Genomic DNA, 21,337 nt, shown 5'->3' on the forward strand with positions numbered 1-21,337 from the left:
GGATTAAATTGGCGCCCCTACATCACGTTTTATACATGATCAAATTACCTATATTACATTAATGTATTTAGAGGTTGCGTTACAAAAAATGCAATTTCTGAAGATTTTAACACATTATACACACGTGGTAATTGTGATCAAGAAGAGTTCTAATTTAAATTATTGCCTTCTAAATATCCAAGAAATGTGTTGAATTAAAATATTGTTTACAGTACCACCAAAACAAACCTGATTTCAATAATCTTTAATAAAAGGACAAGTGTATGTGTTCCTGTCTGGTTGTTTTGTCTTTGACATCCAACAGATGGTGCATCACAAACATTTTTAGTAATAAATGCATTGCATACTGTAAGTCATTCCAATATATGGCGCATCACAAACATCAACTCTGCTTTTACACATCCCATACAAAATCACATATAACAAAGACACATGCATTACATGGTGGACTGCAAATGTTAATGCTGAGGTCTACATTGATTACTAAGATTTCAACTCATCTTAGACAGGTAACAGATCTAATTTTTAATATATTTAAACAGGTAAACAAAACGCCATTTCGATTAAACTTCTTCTAACATAAATCTTTTCTGAAGCAAAGATTTAAAATCACCAAATAAACCATAAAATACAAAACTACAAAACAGATACATTTTGGGCACAAATATATAATATCTATACATAAGCATATATAGTTAAAGCAGCAAGTCGTACAACTAAATGATTAATGTAATATAAATGAAAGTAAAGAATGGCCTATTTGCAACTAAGGGCAGGAAATAATTTTTAAATAGAAAAATAAGTCTTATGACAAATGTTAATAAAATTATAATTTAATTGTTATACAGTATAGAACATTGTATTTGGAATTTCATTACCAATGATACACCCAGCATCTAACATCTTGGAACTGGGAAGCAGGAACTCTAACTCTATCTCTAGAGTATTTTATCAGAATAACATAATGTCAGATGCCATCATTGGACACCAAAAAGGGAAGGGGCCTTTTCTTTACAAGTATAACAATAATATTCTTTTAAGAATTAAAGTGTCTGTTCTACACACTACAACAATTTATCTTACAGGAATACTTCACCCAAAATTATACTTTTTTTTTTTTTTTTTTTACACATTACTCCATATAGTTTATAGTAATGGTTAAGAAAAAAGTAATCTCAAATTTTCATGCAGACTGGAGAAAAAAGGGTTTATGATATAATAAAAGCCAATAGTGACCAATGCTGTACAAAGGCAAACAATGTGAAAAACGTCCATTTGAAATGCCACGTTACTCATGTCACATAATGCACATGTTAGTTATCCAGATGTACGGTATACTGAAAATGTGCAAAATGCATGTTTTTTAGGCTGAAATCTTATTAAACATACACTTTTGGAATTATTAGAGCACACCATACACAGGAAACCTAAAGCTTCAAGGTAATTAATTTTTGAATTGAAGACAGGACTCCTGAACAAGGAATAAGGAGAAAAGTTGGATCTTCAATTCAAAAAGTCAACGTGAGTAAAGTGAGATTTTTTTTTCTTTTTACCACGGACACTTTGTTTATACTGTTTGCCATTGCACAGCATTAGTCTTACCTATTATTATAAAGTACATAGAGTAAATAACCTATAAAAAAAATAACATTTTTAGGCGGAGTAATCCTTTAACTTGGCACCCTGATCCCCTAAAAATGAATTTAAAAATCCTTCTAAACTGCTGCTAACATCTGTGATATGTTATTTCACATGAACCTTTATTTAACTGACAAAAGTACAAAGAAGAGATTTTCAATAGTTTTACTGACCAGCTATTTTGTAAATACAGTAATCCCTCGCTATATCGCGCTTCGCCTTTCGCGGCTTCACTCCATCGCGGATTTTATATGTAAGCATATTTAAATATATATCGCGGATTTTTCGCTGCTTCGCGGGTTTCTGCGGACAATGGGTCTTTTAATTTCTGGTACATGCTTCCTCAGCTGGTTTGCCCAGTTGATTTCATACAAGGGACGCTATTGGCAGATGGCTGAGAAGCTACCCAGCTTACTTTTCTCTTTCTCTTGCGCTGACTTTCTCTGATCCTGATGTAGGGGGATTGAGCAGGGGGGCTGTTCGCACACCTAGACGATACGGACGCTCGTCTAAAAATGCTGAAAGATTATCTTCACGTTGCTATCTTTTGTGCAACTGCTTCCTGAAACGACATGCTGCACGGTGCTTCGCATACTTAAAAGCTCGAAGGGCACGTATTGATTTGTGCTTGAAAAACAAACTCTGTCTCTCTCTATCTCTCTCTCTCTCTCTTTGTCTGCTCCTGACGGAGGGGGTGTGAGCTGCTGCCTTCAACAGCTTTGTGCCGTGGTGCTTCGCATACTTAAGCCAAACAGCCCTATTGATTTGTTTGCTTTTCTCTCTATCTCTGTGACAGTCACTGCTCCTGACACGCACTCCTTTGAAGAGGAAGATATGTTTGCATTCTTTTAATTGTGAGACTGAACTGTCATCTCTGTCTTGTCATGGAGCACAGTTTAAACTTTTGAAAAAGAGACAAATGTTTGTTTGCAGTGTTTGAATAACGTTCCTGTCTCTCTACAACCTCCTGTGTTTCTGTGCAAATCTGTGACCCAAGCATGACAATATAAAAATAACCATATAAACATATGGTTTCTACTTCGCGGATTTTCTTATTTCGCGGGTGGCTCTGGAACGCAACCCCCGCGATGGAGGAGGGATTACTGTATACACAAATTTTAAATTTGACGGCTGCAAACACACTCAACAAAAGTTGGGACAGAGGCATGTTTACCATTGTGTTACATCACCTTTCCTTTTAATAAATCGTTTTGGAACTAAGGATACAAAATATTAGTAGTTTTGCAATAAGAAAATCCGCGAAGTAGAAACCATATGTTTATATGGTTATTTTTATATTGTCATGCTTGGGTCACAGATTTGCGCAGAAACACAGGAGGTTGTAGAGAGACAGGAACGTTATTCAAACACTGCAAACAAACATTTGTCTCTTTTTCAAAAGTTTAAACTGTGCTCCATGACAAGACAGAGATGACAGTTCTGTCTCACAATTAAAAGAATGCAAACATATCTTCCTCTTCAAAGGAGTGTGCGTCAGGAGCAGAGACTGTCATAAAGACAGAGAAAGCAAACAAATCAATAGGGCTGTTTGGCTTTTAAGTATGCGAAGCACCGCGGCACAAAGCTGTTGAAGGCGGCAGCTCACACCCCCTCCGTCAGGAGCAGGGAGAGAGAGAGAGAGAGAGAGAGAGAGATAGAGAGAGACAGAGAAAAACAAACATGCAAAAATCAATACATGCCCTTCGAGCTTTTAAGTATGCGAAGCACCGTGCAGCATGTCGCTTCACTAAGCAGCTGCACAGAAGGTAGCAACGTGAAGACAATCTTTCAGCATTTTTAGACGAGCGTCCGTATCGTCTAGGTGTGCGAACAGCCCCCCTGCTCACACCCCCTACGTCAGGATCAGAGAAAGCGCAAGAGAGAGAAAGAGAAAAGTAAGTTGGGTAGCTTCTCAGCCATCTGCCAATAGCGTCCCTTGTATGAAATCAACTGGGCAAACCAACTGAGGAAGCATGTACCAGAAATTAAAAGACCCATTGTCCTCAGAAATCCGCGAACCAGCAAAAAATCCGCGATATATATTTAAATATGCTTACATATAAAATCCGCGATAGAGTGAAGCCGCGAAAGGCGAAGCGCGATATAGCGAGGGATCACTGTATAAGACTTGCCATGGTCTGATTCTCCTCTACATGATGCAGCACACATTTTCAATAGAAGATAAATCTGGATCATGCACATTCAACACTGCTTTCTGACTTTGCCCTTTATGCACTGAAATGTCTCATAATTCTATGAATCTTTTAACAATATTTAGTACTGCAAATTCTCTGCAATCTTGCACTGAGAAATGTTCCATTTGAACTGACTAATAAATCTCTCACAAATTTTGGTACAAAGGGTTGAGCCATGATTTATCCTTATTTGCAAAGACTGAACCTTTCATGGATGCTACTTTTATGCCCAATCATGATACCTGTGGAACATGACCCGGACACAGACAGGCAGACACTGTTGAAATCACCCCACACGCGTTTATTTACAAAGTGCATATTTACAAAAGTGCTCCACAGTCCCCAAAAGTCCCCAAAGTCCTGGCCACAACAAAATGCCTTCACTTTTCAGGCCACCTCCTCGTCTCTTCCCAGACCTTGTCTCTCGACCTCCCGACTCAAGCCAACGAACGGAGGGAGGCGGCCCCTTTTATAATCACCTGGATGTGCTCCAGGTGCTCCACAGCAATCTTCCACCGGCACTACCCAGTGTGGCGAAAGTGCCGGCTGCGCACCCGGAACCACTCCGGGTGTCCCTGTTCCTCTTCCCCCACACCCGGAAGTGCTGAGGTCCAGGGCTCCAAATGCACTGTGGCACCCCCTGGCGCTGATCACGGGCCCCTACAGGGTTGAGCTTCAAAGCTCTGTACCCATGGTCCCCATAGGTACCAGGGTGGTCGCCCCTACATGGTCTGGAGAAGGCATAAGCCCTCTTCCGGTCCTCCGGGGCGTCCCGGTCGGGTTGCCCCCCAGCCACCTGCGACATACCTCACCTGCTACCAATTAGCCTGCTTAATGTGGAGTCTTCCACACCAGTATTATTTTTGACTCTGTTCCAACGTTGTTGTGTTGCAGCCATCAAATTCTAAATTTGTGCATATTTACAAAATACAGTTATGTTGGTCAGAAAAACTACTGAAAAATATTTTCTTTCCAATTTTGTCAGTTAAATAATGGTTCACATGAATTAACATATCACAGATTTTTGTTTTTATTTTGGAAAATATCCCAATTTTATCGGAAATTTGGTTTGTATATTTGTATTTTTTGTATGCTGTGTTTAATTGTTTTAATTACTAAAATATATGGAATCAAGTCTCTGAGGCAATACAGTAGCTGTAAATGCCTATTTGTATTGTTATGGTAACGGAGAATGTTGGCTCTCAAACACTTTTGTCTAACTGGAAATCCTTTAATGAATTTAGCCTTTAATGACAAAAAATAAAGAGTTCTTGGTGGATACAGAACAATACACTATCTGTATCTGAAGGGTAGAGAACAATGCATTACCTGTTTTTTTTTTTTTTTAATTAAAACAATCTTGAAGTCCATTACTTTAAACTAAACAAGGAAATATTTGTGTCTGTGTTTGCATTGTGTCATTTTTGTCTTTAATAATTTAAAATTTTTTTTACTGCAAAGACATTTTGATTCTAAACTAACTTTGCATTATGAAAGTGCATGGAGGCTCTCGATTGTTACTGATTCTTCATATGATGAAAATTCTAAAGAAAGCTCTACAGAATATAACACACAACCAACCCTGTCATTTTTCTTACACTGTCAAAAAAGCAATTTTTAATTGTCTTACTTTGATTTGATTATTAAAGCCTGAAGTGTAAAAAGTGCTTTACAAAAGATTATGGGAGAATGTATACACCCAAATATACTGCTTTATCCAGTAGCACATTTTTAATAGCAGTGAAATAATATTTCACTTAAAGAGTTCTAAAGAGGTTTTGTAGAAGAGTAAAGCACATAGCCCATCAAAGAAACAGTTGCTGAGCACACCCTGCAACCAGTAAGCAGCAACATATCTTGAGGCACAGCTCATGGTCACATATAGTGCATAAAAACACACTGCCACCTCACACAAACAGGACATAGGTTTGGTTGTGGTGGGTTGATATTACTGGGTGGGTCTTTGCTAACTCAAACACATGCAGGCAACACCCCTAGTACTACACTGCCAACTCAGAAGAAAGTTTTTATTTTTTGAGTAAGATGACAAATGATCTGCTATTATACTTTTTCTGAACTCAAAACAAAATTCAACTACTGAGAATAGGGAACTGAACAGTTTAAAAATCTAAATATTTAAACTCCAAGAGGTAACAAAGTGCAACATGAAAAACACATTGTTTTAAAAATGTAACACTAAGCTAAATGATATAAAACAGTTTCAAAACATAAATGGATTTAATAAATTACATAACATATGCTTTAAAATTATGTATACTTTCATAAACATATTTTAAGCATAGATTTTGCTACTATAGTATTGTAACTTGGTAGTAAACCATCATATACCATAAGTTCAAATACAAATGCAAATAGCTAAGCTAAAAAGGTATTCTTCTTTAGTGTACCCTTCATAACAATCAAAAGTGATTTTTTCAACACCTGACTTAAACAAATCTCTATAGAATCTCCATAATTAAAACCAACCCACTAATGCACATTTATGCATCTTTCTCCTCTGCTCATTTCTATGATTGTTATTAGCCAGAAAACACATAATAACATCTTAATAAATAAGATATCTGCTGCAGATAAACATCTAAAGGCAAAGACAATAGAAATATGCCTGATTGTTCCTATTAAAAGTAAAAAAAATAAATAAATAATAGCCCCTTGTTTTAATGATGATGAAATATTTGTCCATATATTCAACAGCTGCTGGTTTTAAGGAATTAGTCTAAAGCTTAAACACCAAAGAAAGCAATGTTGCCATTATTTTTTTTTTTTATTATCCAAAAAAAAACCAAAACTTTTATCCTAAACCTACTCTAAACAGAAAATACTAAAAAAGAATTTCATGCTGCATTTGATAACACAATTCTCATCCAATAAGACACTATGGTTTTTAAATAATTATACAACTGTAAATGTTTTATTTTTCATGAAATAAGTTACAGTATAGGTGACAACAGGCTAGAGTAGCACAGTGATTTAGTTCTGGTTCAAAGCTAATACATTACATAACAGGATAAAATGAAATATATATTAACACAGGTGATTAAAGGTAACTGGTGTTCTGGTGTTATATTGAATAAAAAAGCAGTAACATAAATGTGCCAGGGAAATCTTTAGCCATTATAACTTCCCTAATTTCCAGTACTCATAGGAAATTAGGAAATACTGCTTCACAAGTGTAAGATATCTCAGCCTAAGTCTGGAACTACAGCTTTACTCTGCAAACTGCCCGTGTGACATTAGATACACTGGTACTGTAGCAAGAAAGAGAGAAAGTGGACTTTAAACAGCAAGTACTGATGATCCTCAAAATAAAAGCTGAAGGTTCATCTATCATACAGACTAAATACCCACAAATTCTGTGACAGCATTTAATTGCCAGATCATAAACCATAAATCATTTTCAAAGTGGTTAACTTCTTTGAGCAGAAATTAAAGAGAGGAAAAGAATGCATAAGAATCTTTAGAAAAAACTGATGGCTTCTCACTGCATTAGTCACCCCATGTGTTTAATTTTATTTTGTTACGTTTTTGTAACATTAACTGGTACATAGAATTGCTTAAACTGGGTTGAGGGGCTCAGTGATTCCTGTACTCAGGGTCATATGTATGACACTGGATTCTCAAAAAGTAATTATAAACTACTACATTAAAAATATATTCTTAAAGATGAAATGGAAAACATTACTCAGCTGGATCACTGGTTGCCAGAATCATTTGACAATATAAAGCATTACAATCTTGTTTCATTGCAGGTAGGGAATGTTTTATTATAATTGTATAAGGTATATCAATTGAAAGACAGATACACACTTTCAAGAGCAGCAATCGTTGGCCCTGTGCATCGTCTTAAATTGTGACTGCAGTCCAGGATGTATCTAGGGCACGTGGATGAGTTCACCCTGTTAAAAAGTGTCCAGAGGCAGGCATAAATAATCTAATCTGTAAATTTGAAAAAATTTGAATACATTTATTTTGATAGCAAGTGAACATTTCACACTAGAATCCCTGAAGCCTACGAAAAAAGTCATAATCCTGGGCCACCTTAAATTCCTTTGCACCTCCTCAACAGCATCTTTGTTTTGCTGATGTGTCAATCAACATAAGCAGCAAGCAGCCTGCTATCCCACAACCCACTGACGCAGCTCAAGTTGGACAAAAAGTTCTCCCAGCTCAAGTCTGTTTATTTTGGTGTGAGATAGATCTGGAATTGTACACGGTAAATAATAAATCATTATTTGGAACACATTCATTTCATGTGTGTTCTGTGTCTACAACGATCTGGCTAAACATAGGATGACAGGAAATGTGAGGCAAGAAATGTTGAACACATAGCTAAAACAGAAACTTTTTTCTGTACGAATGACAAAATTTTGACATGAAGTGTATAATGTGTGAAGACTGAAGTCCAAATATCAAATAAACACTTTCACAAAACGTACAAGTATAACAAAACAAGTGCGCTTTTATCCAAGAATATAACTGAAGAAAAAGAAACCGGGTTAGGGTATGATGCTGAAACGACCACTTGGTTGGTGCAGAGGTAAAAACTGCCATCTCATAATCAAGAGATTGCAGGTTCGATTCTGGGCCCATCCTGAATTTACTGTTTTGAGTAGTCAGTGCTCTTATTGTTACTATTACAGAATAAAAACATACATTTGATTTGAGTCTGTAGCAGCCGGTGTAAATTTATGGTACTTGAAAAGGTTAGCGTTTTTTTTTATTATTATTACGACTTTTTTCATAGGCTTCAGGCATTCTAGTGTTAAGCCATTTTGTAAACAATTATTGATGAGATGCAGATTCAAAGAGGATATTACTACAAGCGAGTTTAACAGAAAAGGCCATTTTAAAAAATACATTTTAATAGAAATGGCTACGGCTCCATATTGATAGAGCAGTCTAACTTTGACTAATAATTTACATCTTTAAAAACTGGCTACAGTCTCAAGGTGACAAACACTTAAAAGCAGAAGTTTGTGCAGTTTTTGAGAAACATGCTTAAATAATTTCTGTAATGTTATATTAATCAAGCTTTGTAAGTAGAAATATCTTTTATGGTAACATACAACATGCAGGAGAAGGAGAAGTGAGCAGATGTACCAGCTGTTTGTAGGCACACGCTTGCCCCAGTGTTCAACTAAGTTGTATTGGGAATCCATTTTGATTTCAGGAGTGGCTATCAATAATTAAAATAGGAAAATATACAAAATATAACAGTTGAGGTGACCTCGCTAAAATTAAACTTGCAACAGTAAACAGATCTGTAATTGTAATCCAACAGAATGTTTCTTTCTTTTAACATAGAGAAGTTTGAAAATTCTCCAGCGCTATTCAATGGAAGATTCTAAAATTTCAAAAACTGTCTGGACAAATTTAAATGTAGAATAAGTGTGCCAAATTTTAAGACAAATTTGTTCACTCAGAGCTTAGTGGTGTCATGCAGACAAACAGTATATACGAATGCACCTAAAACAATGATTGGCTGATTTTACCTTTTAAGAATCCTCAAATTGTCAACATTAAGTATTTAGAATGTAATTGCCTTAGAATTTTCTACTAACAGAGATCTTGATTCTTGATTGAGTTAAACTAAGCATATAGTTTAGAAAAGATGACAAACATTATGGTAAATATGCAAACATACAGTGAAATTTTTCTTCATTAAAGTTTTGTACTGGCCACAGGCACCACTGGTCTTAAACTATAGTAGGTCTTACATTATGCACAGTTTTCTCTCACTGCCTTTGACTGCCCCTTTAAATGGGAAGATTATGGGCGAGAGAAAAAATATATTCTTTCTCACTAAACCCAGGACAAACATTCAATCATCACTAGCAATCACACCAAATAGGAATCCAGTCATCAACACAATAATTATTACTTTTCCTTGTAGCTTTTTTACTCAGAGGAAGAACAGGTCTTCTCACGTCTTTTTCCTTGCATTCAATATAAACACTATAATAGAATGTATAAGCTTATGTCTATTTATTTAAGCAAGCTTTGCTGTTTTATTTATCTGACTAGGAGAAAATCTTGTGCATATGATGAGATCGCGTCACCCAATTTTCAGAACGGGGAGTTCAATTAAATGTTAGTTTAAAATGGTGATTATTAGCATCTAGAAAAAAGTAAATGTGATTAAATACCATCAGAAGTTCACACATTTATTATAGGTTATGTGGCAAAGCCAGCAAGTAAGATTATTCTTCACCACTAGAAAAAGCTGCATAAAAAATAGCTGACTGGTTATTGCTGGCTGAATACATAAAATCATGTGAAAGCTTAATACACAGAAATAACAGTGCCTGGTATAGTTCAAAGATAACCTTTTAGACCTATTCTAAGATTACAGGGCACGGACTATGAGGAAAGACTAAATGATTAGAATCTTTTCAGTTTCAGAAAATGAAGGACAGATATGGTGGAAATAAGCAGTTCCTTTAAAATGAGTTCCCCAACGGGAATGCTTTCACACATGCAGAATAACATTTTTCTGAAGGATGAGAGTCAAGCTGTTTGACGCTCCACAACTAGCATTTCAGTCTGTGTAGCCATTCATTGTGTATATATTCTGGCAATGTTCCATATTCCATTCATCCTAAAACAATGCAACCTTTCAAAGCCCAAATCTTATATTATATTTTGTATGTCAATATTGTACACAATATTATTTCACTAAATCTGTTTATCATACAAAAATTGGATATGACAAGCATGATCCATTTTACTTTGTCCCCTCTTTTAAGACAGAATGGATGCTGATTAGTCTGGAGTTAGCATTTCAGTTGCTTCAGCTAACTGCACGTTGTACTTTAGGATGAGGTCAGAAAGAGGCACGATCTCAGGAAAAATGCAGATTGTTAAATGTGTCCTTATACATTCTGTGTGTTTTATTTTCCAAATCCGAAATTATTGAGCTCTCATAAGTCTGTATTAGAAGGTGGACAATATTATGATTGGTTTGGCTGGGCCAATTTGATTGTACTTAATTCAATTCAAATTAATTGTCCAAAGATGGAAATCTACTTTGTCACCATCATTTTTACAGAGATACCAGGACATAAAACATAACAGACAATAACTCAACCTAACCTTATAAAAATAAATAAAATACAGTGTGTAAATATAATACATAATATCAAAACATACTTATTGTATATATATATATATATATATATATATATATATAGCCACACATATGAGTCAGAGGACCTCATCACAGGCTCAGTCGATGTATTAACCCGTCAGGACAAGAGGGTGCGCTGCTGCTAACAATATCATCCTTTTCTTTCCACACAGCGCTGAGAAGATGCCCATGGATGGCACTTAACCCATAAAACCCTGGGCATCCCAGAAGGAGGTATCATTATTGGCCAGACCAACCCAAAAGATGGAGCTCTGCTGGGAATGACAAGCCTTATATTCTTTTCTGATAATCCTACTGAAGGGAAAAATGATTTTGAGCATTTCTTTTGTTTTCTGTTTCTTTGCACCTCTGTCTCCAGACAATAAGTGGTTGGTGCCCCAAAATTTCATACAAACATACAAAGTGACTTACTGACTCACTCATTGACAAAAGCACTGTTTCCTGTTTAGTTAAAATGCTGAAATTTGGCCTGATGGTATTTCCAGGGCAGTAAGTATCTCCTAAAAAATGACTTTTTGATATATCAATAATTAGGGGTAAACATCCCTACAATAGAAAAACTAATTACATAAAAATCTCAAAAATGCTTTTTATTAATTTGATTGAAATTTGGTGGTGTTCTAGAAAAAAGATAACTGGCCACCATGTGCTTTTTGATTTGTCCATAGTTGTCGATAATTATACTGTAACGAGTATGCTATGCTGAAGTGCTGCACAGCACTGACAGAAAACCGAAGACAAGAAGTAACAGCTGCTCAGCAGCCTGTCTGATGCATGTCAAAGTATGCAAATGAAGGTCTCCAGCACAAGTGATTAGCGGTGTAAATGAACAGTACTACTTACCAATAGGGTGAACTAATGAGTGAAGAAATGGAGATGTTTTAGACAAGGAAAAGTATGGCACTAACATGTGATGTGCAGACGATTTTTGTCAAATGAAAGTTCTGCTAAAAACTATTGTTTCCTTACTCAGTGCCTTTTTAATTTGTATACAGTCGTTCCAGAGCCCCCCGCGATAGGTGAAAATCCGCGAAGTAGCGACCTGTTTTTATTTATTTATATATATTTTAAGGCTTTATAAACCCTTCCCACACTCTTATAAACCTTTCTCACTCTCTTATTAACCTTTCCCACACTCTTATAAACACTTCCTATGCTCTTAAACACTTTCCACACTCTTAACACCGCAGAGCAACACTACGTGCAGCGATCAGACGTCGATGTGTCTGCCACTCGCTTTGTGAGTACGCTAAGCAGAAGTGGACTTTGTGCTGCTTCTGCCAAAATGCCTGCTTGTCGCTCTGCGCGTTCTGAAGGAGGAGGAGGAGGAGGAGTGTGTGTGCGGGGGGCTGAATGCACATTCCCTCAAACCCCCCTCCCACTTCTCATTGTAAAGGGGGGGGGGGAGGGACTGAATGCACGCTAAGGAGAAGTGGACTTTGTGCTGGCTTTGTGCTGCTCGTTGCGCTGCGTCTCAATAATTTAAAAGCCTGTACAGCAACTGTTTTCCTGTCTCACTGCCTTGTCTTGCATGAAGGTAAAATGTTTTATAATAGAGAGATGATACTCATATCCTTAGTCCGACATCCACATATCATATGTGTTAACAAAGTGTATTTTATAAGTTTACATGTGTCGTGTGGGATGGGTATTTTAAAGCTTAAACTATAAAAATGTATATTTATATGGTCTTTTTATATCACAGATTTTCACCTATCGCTGATAGGTCTGGAACTAACTTCCGCGATAGGCGGGCGATCACTTGTATTTAAAAAACCCGCGATACAGTGAAGCCGCAATAGGTGAACCGCGATATGGCGAGAGACGACTGTATTGGTTTTGATCAATTAAATAGGAATCCCTTTTGACTGATAATATACAAATTCCACACTGTATACTATATGTGAAGGTGGATGGAAATTATTATTTTTTTTTACTATTATTGTGTGACAATACCACTTGTGAATTTTTAGCTTCATGAGAAATTTTCACAAGTTTATTTGAAGTTTACAGAAATAGTACATTATTTGCTAAATTTGGGGTAAATGGTTGGCCAAGACTGAACTTCACAAAAGCTTTATGCAAATGTCATTTTGATATTTATGAACCTATTACTACTAGTGATCTTGTTCAAACTCAAAATTGGTTACAACAAATACTGCAATCAAGTGAATTCTCTTGTTTACTTAACGTGACCGACTTATTTGAAAACTTTAATAAAACAGGAAAACATAAGTGCTGTAGTAGATGTACAGGCAATATTAGATGAAATCAAATCTGCAGTTAAATATGTACAAAAAATCCTAAGAAAGATAGAGTTGCAGTTGAAATATACGCAAAAAACTCCCAAATTGAACACATTTGTATACACACAAAAAAAATCTCAAAGTGAACAGAACTGCAGTTGCTAAATATGCACAAAAAATTCTAAAGTAAACAGGCATGTGGTTGCTAAATACAGACATAAACATCCAGAAATTCAGAGCTGCAGTTACTAAACATACCACAAAACACACTGATATGAACAGAGAAACGACTTTCTGACAAGTAATTAAAAAAGATTTTTGCCTTGGCTCAAAAATTTAAATGATGGGTTTAATAATAAGTTACACAATTATTATTAATCTAATAAAGAAATTCTTTTAGGGTTCATGAATATTAAATGCCCAAATTGTTGTGCATTGATATTGACTGATGAACCACCTGGAATGTGTTACAAAAGTGTAAAAGTTAAATTATTACCTTTTGAAGACTTACCAGGGACAATTAAAAGTTTAGTATTTGGTTTACTCCTGGACTCATAACATTTTCTCAGTACTACAAGAAAGCATAATTTTGCACCAAATGATATCATTTGAAACGCACTAAGAATAATCAAAGGCAATTTCATGCCAAATTTTAAAGTACAAGGACAGGTGTATCACCATAGTTTTAGGACATTTCCCAGGCAAAGTTGGATAAATTAGCTGGCATATGCTATGACATACAAAAGTTTGGGCACCCTTGCTTAAAATGTCTGTTACTGTGAAAAGCTAAGCGAGCAGAAGATGAACTGATCACCAAAAGGCATAAAGTTAAAGTTGACACAGTTCATTTCGGCTTTTCATGAAAGATTGGTGTATTGTTTTTGTTTTGTACAATTGTACAGTGAAAAAAGGAAAAGAACAACATGCAAAAGTTTGGGCACCCCAAAATACTCAAGGTCTCAGACCTTAATTAGCTCATTAGGACTATGACTTGTTCACATTCATCGTTAGGAAACCCCAGATGATATGAATTACAAAGCTGTATAAATGATCTGACTCCTCCTTGACCCAAAAATCGGCAGCCATGGGCTCCTCTAAGCAGCTGCCTAGCTTTCCGAAAAATAAAATAAGTGATTCTCACAAAGAAGGAGAAAGGTACGAGAAGATAGCAAAGAATTTTCAGGTGCTTGTTTCCTTCATTCATAATGTTATTAAGAAATGGAAGTTAACAGGAATGGTGAAGGTCAAGTTGAGGTCTGGAAGACTAAGAAAACTTTCTGAAAGAACTGCTAGTTTGATTGCAAAAAAGGCAAGTAAAAACACCCATTTGACTGCAAAAGACCTTCAGGAACATTTAGCAGACTCTGGAGTGGTTGTGCACTGTTCTACTGTTCAGCAACACCTGAACAAATATGACCTTCCTGGTAGAATCAGCAAAAGAAAACTTTTTTAGTTTGCAAATTAAGCTCTAATGCATGTTGGAAACAAATCCTGTGTACTGATGAAATCAAAATGGAACTTCTCAACCACAATGTGCAAAGGTATACATTCCAGGAAAACAACACCTCTCCAACTATTAAGCATGGGGGTGGATCAATCACGATATGGGCTTGTGTTGCAGCCAGTGGCACAAGAAACATGTCATTGGTAGGGTGAAGTATGGATTCAAATAAATAGCAGCAAATTTTGGAAGCAAACATCACACCATCTGTAAAAAAAGTTGAACTTCAAAAAGAGGATGGGTTCTAAAACAAGATAATGATCCGAAATACACCTTAAAATCCATAATGGAATGGTCCAAACAGTCCCCTGACCTAAACATCATTGAAAATCTGTGGTGTGGAAATATTTGGATCGGGACACATACAGGCAGACACAGAATGTCCAAAAACACACAAGTTTATTGCACCACACAATAATACAGTGCACTAATCACCATCAAACTGTCCTTCAGACTTCTTTTCCTCCTCTCTTTCGCCTCCAACTCCTCCCAAGCAAGCTCCGTCCTCTTCCACCCGACTCTGGCTTCCTGAATGGAGTGAGGTGGCCTCTTTTATGCATCCCCCCGATGTGCTCCAGGTACTTCCGGATCTTCTCCCAGCAGCACTTCCTGGTGTGGCGGAAGTACTGCCCTTGCATCAGGAAGCACTCCGGGTGTACCTGGATTCTTTTTCCAGCAGCACTTCCTGGTGTGGCAGAATTGCTGCCTTCCAGGGCTCCATAATTATCCGGGCGCCCCCTGGCGGTGACCACAGGCCCCAACTGGGATGAGCTTCCAAGCTCTGTTCCCGTGGCCCCCATGCAGACCAGGGTGGCTGCCCTCTCGTGGCCCGGGGAAGGTACTGCTCCTCTCCCAGTCCCTCCAGGCATCCCAGCTGGGCAGGACCCCCAGCCATCCACCACAGTGGCTAGATCTCAAAAGACCAGTACATGCAAGACGCCCCGAGAATCTTGTAGAATTAGAAGCCTTTTGCAAGGACAAACGGGCGAAAATACCTCAAGTAAGAAATGAAAGACTCATCGCTTGCTACAAAAAGTGTTTACAAGCTGTGATACTTGGGGGGTATTATTAAGTACTGCCCTTGCACCAGGAAGCACTCCGGGTGTACCTGGATTCTTTTTCCGGCAGCACTTCCTGGTGTGGCAGAATTGCTGCCTTCCAGGGCTCCATAATTATCCAGGCGCCCCCTGGTGGTGACCACAGGCCCAAAGTGGGATGAGCTTCCAAGCTCTGCTCCTGTGCCCCCCATGCAGACCAGGGTGGCTGCCCTCTCGTGGCCTGGGGAAGGTACGGCTCCTCTCCCAGTCCCTCCAGGCATCCCAGCTGGGCAGGACCCCCAGCCATCCACCACAGTGGCTAGATCTCAAAAGACCAGTACATGCAGGACGCCCCAAGAATCTTGTAGAATTAGAAGCCTTTTGCAAGGACAAACGGGCGAAAATACCTCAAGTAAGAAATGAAAGACTCATCGCTTGCTACAAAAAGTGTTTACAAGCTGTGATACTTGGGGGGTATTATTAAGTACTGATCATGTTGGGTGCCAAAACGTTTGCTTCTGGCCCTTTTTGGTTATTTTGTACATGTGAATGATGGAAATTAAATGTAATCTTGTTAAAAATATTAAAGAAATATGTTGTCTTTGACTTTGTCTTTTGGTGATCACTTCATCTTCACAGCAACAGACATTTTAAGCAAGGGAGCCCACATTTTTGCATGCCACTGTATAAAAATTATACCAACATTAAGTCTCAGACAATTAACAATATAAAGAATAAAAATTATTAAAATAACACTTATTTAGAAGATTGATAACAGTTGAAGTAATATTTTAAACAGTTCCTTATTATCCTCAGTAAATTCTCTGAATGTCTGAAATTATACCAACAACTAGAAGTCTGAATGTTGTGAGTGAGTTCTGTTGAAGACGATAAACTGTTTTTAATAGTACTGTACTTGTTTATTAAAATAGTACAGTATGTAAAATTTGACTTCATAGATGCATAATACGGTAAATTTATTCTGTTCTTCTTGTTAACAATAAGATTTACAAATCAAGAATGAAAAACCTAAGTTAAAATAGGCTCAAAACAACATTTACAAAAAAAACTGACATACTAGCAATGATAGAATTTAGCAGACTTGGCTTTCTTAAGACAACAGGGGCAATTGTTTCTTGTGGGTAAATGGTATTCCTTCTATAATCACTTTCACAGTGTTAATGAGTATTAAGTCATACCAGCTAACAAAATCATCTACCACTGGGCCATGACTCATATTGTTTTCATAAAGTAGGCTGAAAATCACAGAATCAACACATAATTTAGAATAAATCTCTTAACAAGTTTACTGCATCATCTACTTGTGTACAGAATATATAAAAAGGTGAAAACACACATCTCTGAGGAGGTTCTGTTAATGAAGACAGCATGTCAAGACAGTCAATCATTTCCTTTCACTTAGTCCTGTCTATTAAAATTCAATTGGCCATACTACCAAGGTATAGTCCAAGAAATCTTTAAAGGCCTCTCTGCAAAAAGCAGGGGCTGGATGTTATGAATACTGTTGAGAGGTTCAGAGATACCAGTTTTGCATGTCTCTTGACTACCTCCAAGTGGTATCCAGTAGACTAACAATAGCATAGTCTATTCATCTACTAACTAAATAGGCAAATTGAAATGGATCTAATAAACCTTGGATTTTCCCTGTCAACTTCATCTTTATAACTTTTGATTTCATTACCAGTGATGTCAGTGCCACTAGTTTGAAGTTGTATAAGGGCATTTGTTTTTATTCTTAGGAACAGCCTGTTTCTACAGCTTTGGGGTGTTCTGCTATTTCAATGACACCGTGAAATACAAAACAAAGCTAAGCTTCTCAGGTTAATCTAAATCTGTGCTTGTATTATTAAAAATACTATATCCAACTGGTATAATGAAAACATACTTTTAGACACTGAAAACTATAGTTTATTTGTTTTTTATTTATTTGTGCCTCTGTTTTATCAGATAAATTCTCCAATTATAGCTCCTTTATATGCCAAATACGGCAACAAATGTGTAAAAGTTCACATATACACACATATATATTCACATGAAACCACATGAAACAAGCTTTTCCAAATTGGCATCCTTTAATTTGGTTATGGATACAACACATGTGATAGAAGTAAAAGATGATATCTTACTGTGCCATAGCCAGAATGTAGTATTGAATTATGTTTTAATACCTTGAACAAGTTTCAGGTTAGGGACAAACAAAGTCACAGATTATTTTGACTGTAAAAGCACAAGGCAACACTTTACTCTAATCCCATACAAAACTAAAAAATTTGCAAATTGTAATCATGCTACTATGAACTATCATGTCAATAAACTGTAAGTCAAAGCCAAGACCTAGCTTCATTTTACCTATAATTCATGTAATTTACCTGTTTTGAAAAATATCAGTTGTTTTTTATCATTTGTCCTGCAAAATATACTTTGCAGTGCATCTGCTACAGTAACGTTCCTCTTAGCAATTATCATTTTAACACACTTCCAGAGTGTTCATTTAACATTCTGTGTTATGCCACCCATTAGGTGTTTCAAGATGAACATGAAAAAACTGTCAATAATTTTGAAAAAGACTCATGTTTCAGGATGTTTATCTCAAATTTTAAGTCAGACAGAGAGCATTAATAATTTATTATTAAAATATATTAGTAAATATTTTACTTATTAATTAACCAAATGTAAGTTAAACTGTTTTCTTTTTTACATTGAAAAAGTTTCAGTATTTCAATATGCAATATAAAAATGAAACTATAAAGTATTACAAAAATATTTCATATTACTTTATGATAGTGGTTAACCTAATTCACCACACACCTTAACTTTAAGTAATAATAAAAATAGATATTACATGCTTTAAGTAATAACATGCATTTGTATTTTGTTTGGCTTGAGGACTATCAGCTTCCTTCTTCTTTATCAATAGCACAGAATATAATCAGGAAAAAGAAACAAAAATACAAGAAAAGTTACTGTTGTGTCAACAGGTTTTCTCCCTAAAGGAAAATATTCTGTTTTGAACAACAATGCCACTTAGTGGTCAAAACGTTGAAATAAATAGTGCAAAGATTCTGTAACTGCACTCAAATATTTGCATTAGACAACGTTTAAATGCATTTGTGACACACACAAAAAATGCATACAACTTACAAGTCGTATCATGTTTCTTTTGGAAAAATTACAAACATGATACTACTATTTAAGATATTTATTTGTTCACTTTTTCAGATTATAAAAGGTGGTTAAGGCAAAAAGAACTGATTGAGACAGAAAACTACCAATGTACCAGCAAACATTTAAAACAGAAAATTTTCACAAACAATATTTTGTAAACTTTTCCATATATGAGATTCAACTGTTCTCTCACAAAAATAAAAGTTTAGTAATTTTGCTAACCTTGTTTAACATTAATTTTTAGTTATTGTCAGAAAAAACAGATTGTTGCTCTCGCCAAACTGCAAAAAAATGACAACTATCCATAAATACCGCTCAAAAGACAAAATATGAAACCAACCAATATATTTTTTTCAGTTCTGAAAAACAGAACTACACTTTATCTGACTGGTCAGAAACAACTCTGGCAAGCAATCATTATTTCAGATATCAAATAAGCACAACTGTAGCTTTTGAAAAAATGAGAAAAATCACAGTAAATCAATGAATTCCCAAATCTTAATATTATACCTTTTGCACTGGTAAAGAAACCTAGAACAAATAATAAAAATCAGTCATATAAATATTTTGTAGGACTGTCTAATGTTCTTCTCAGCCTGTAACTATGGATGGGGGAACACTGGACAAAATATAGAAAAGGTGATTTGGATATTTAATAATAGAAAATTTCTACAGCAAACATAAAACTGCATCCTTAACATTCGAATGTAATGCTTACATTGCAGTGAATGCTATAATACTGATCAAGTATGTTTTATACTAAATATACTAGCTGAACATAACACAAAATCACTTGTTAGTAAATAAATATTGAATAAAAGTTTAATTTTCAAAAATTGACAAACTGTTATTAATTAATTTAAAGACAACAGGATATGCTTCGAGAAATTGACTTCATAAAAATGTAAACTATGCAAACAAGAAAAGACAATATGGTTGGTACTGATTTTTATTTATTAACCAAGGCACTAATTATTTCTGAAAAAATCAATAATGAAAAATCTATTCTTAAAAAAATCAAATATTTTGAATTACTAGTTGATATTTATGTATTACTAGTGTTTTATGATTTCAGTTACACATTCGTATTTGAGCACTTGCCTTCAATTCTGCTTGAAGCATCACAGGGCTTTTGTGGTGTTGCAACACGGAGGAAGATCTGCTGCCGCCAAGAATGTCGGCGGTTCTTCACTGGACTCCCATCACTATCTCCTTGTGCTCTGGCCCACAGCTCTATGTCACTGAAATTAAAAGAAAACTACTGCTGACACATACCTAATAATTTCAGGGTGCAGAAGAAGAAGAAGAAGAGGGAAAAACTATTAAAAATAGGTTAAGGTTAAAAATAGCATTTCAGGATTTCAAATTTAGATAATCTTACACTGAAAATATTACAAAGAATTTGTTATGTCTGTATTTTCAAGCATTGAAGTGACATTCATTAAAGATATTTAAACGAAATGTAAGTTATTAAACAATTAAGCATAAAATAAAACTTAATGGACAAATAAATTAAAGCAAGTGTGATATTTCAATAACAAATTTAACTTTTTAATTATATATACAGTATATTTCAATAACAAATTTTCACTTTTAATTATATAAATACTGTCATTTTATATATATATTGTCACGCTTGGGTCACAGATTTGCACAGAGACACAGGAGGTTGTAGAAAAGAAAGGAACTTTATTCAAAACACTGCAAACAAACATTTGTCTCTTTTTCAAAAGTTTAAACGTGCTCCTCCATGACAAGTCAGAGATGACAGTTTCCCCAGGAGGAGAGAATGTCTGAGAGAGGGATAAGGAGATGCAAGCAATCAGTTTGACAAACTGAGAGAAGCCCGTACAGGCTTTTTGAGAAGGCGGAGCACCGCGCGAGAGGCAGATTACGTGACAGAGCTGGCCAGAAGGGAAAGGAGAAATGTGAAGGTAGCCTGTCTATGTTTCTTAGGGGTTTCCTAGGGGTTTTCCCGGGGCGTCTGTATCTTTTGGGGGTATGATTAGCTTCGCAGCTCACACCCCCTCCCTCAGCTTTATTTACGTTTCCATGAATCAAGCGATTCTCCAGACCAGGTTCAAAAAGACGTGACAGGACATCAGCATTAATGTGATTGGAGCCAGGTCGATGCCTGACTTCAAAACTGTAAGGTTGTAATCCTAAGAACCACCTCATGACACGGGAGTTTGTATCCTTTTGACGGTATAACCATTGAAGTGGAGCATGATCAGTTACTAATGTGAACTTTTGTCCCCATAAGTAATAGCGTAGTGCTTCTACAGCCCATTTAATTGCCAAACATTCTTTCTCAATAGTTGAATAATTGCGTTCTCTGGGGAGTAATTTCCTACTCAAGTATGTGA

The 21,337-nt window shown here is 36.1% G+C and overlaps 1 protein-coding gene across 1 annotated transcript in view; it reads right to left on the reverse strand.

Moving 5' to 3' along the window:
* tbc1d1 (TBC1 (tre-2/USP6, BUB2, cdc16) domain family, member 1) overlaps positions 1-21,337 on the reverse strand; it is a 307,517-nt gene that overhangs the window by 114,254 nt on the left and 171,926 nt on the right. Inside the window, 1 exon segment of the mRNA XM_051928202.1 lies at positions 20,069-20,212. Coding sequence (XP_051784162.1) covers positions 20,069-20,212 — 144 coding nt within the window.

This window comes from Erpetoichthys calabaricus, chromosome 5 (genome assembly GCF_900747795.2).
Source record: "Erpetoichthys calabaricus chromosome 5, fErpCal1.3, whole genome shotgun sequence".
NCBI classification, from domain to species: Eukaryota; Metazoa; Chordata; class Cladistia; order Polypteriformes; family Polypteridae; genus Erpetoichthys; species Erpetoichthys calabaricus.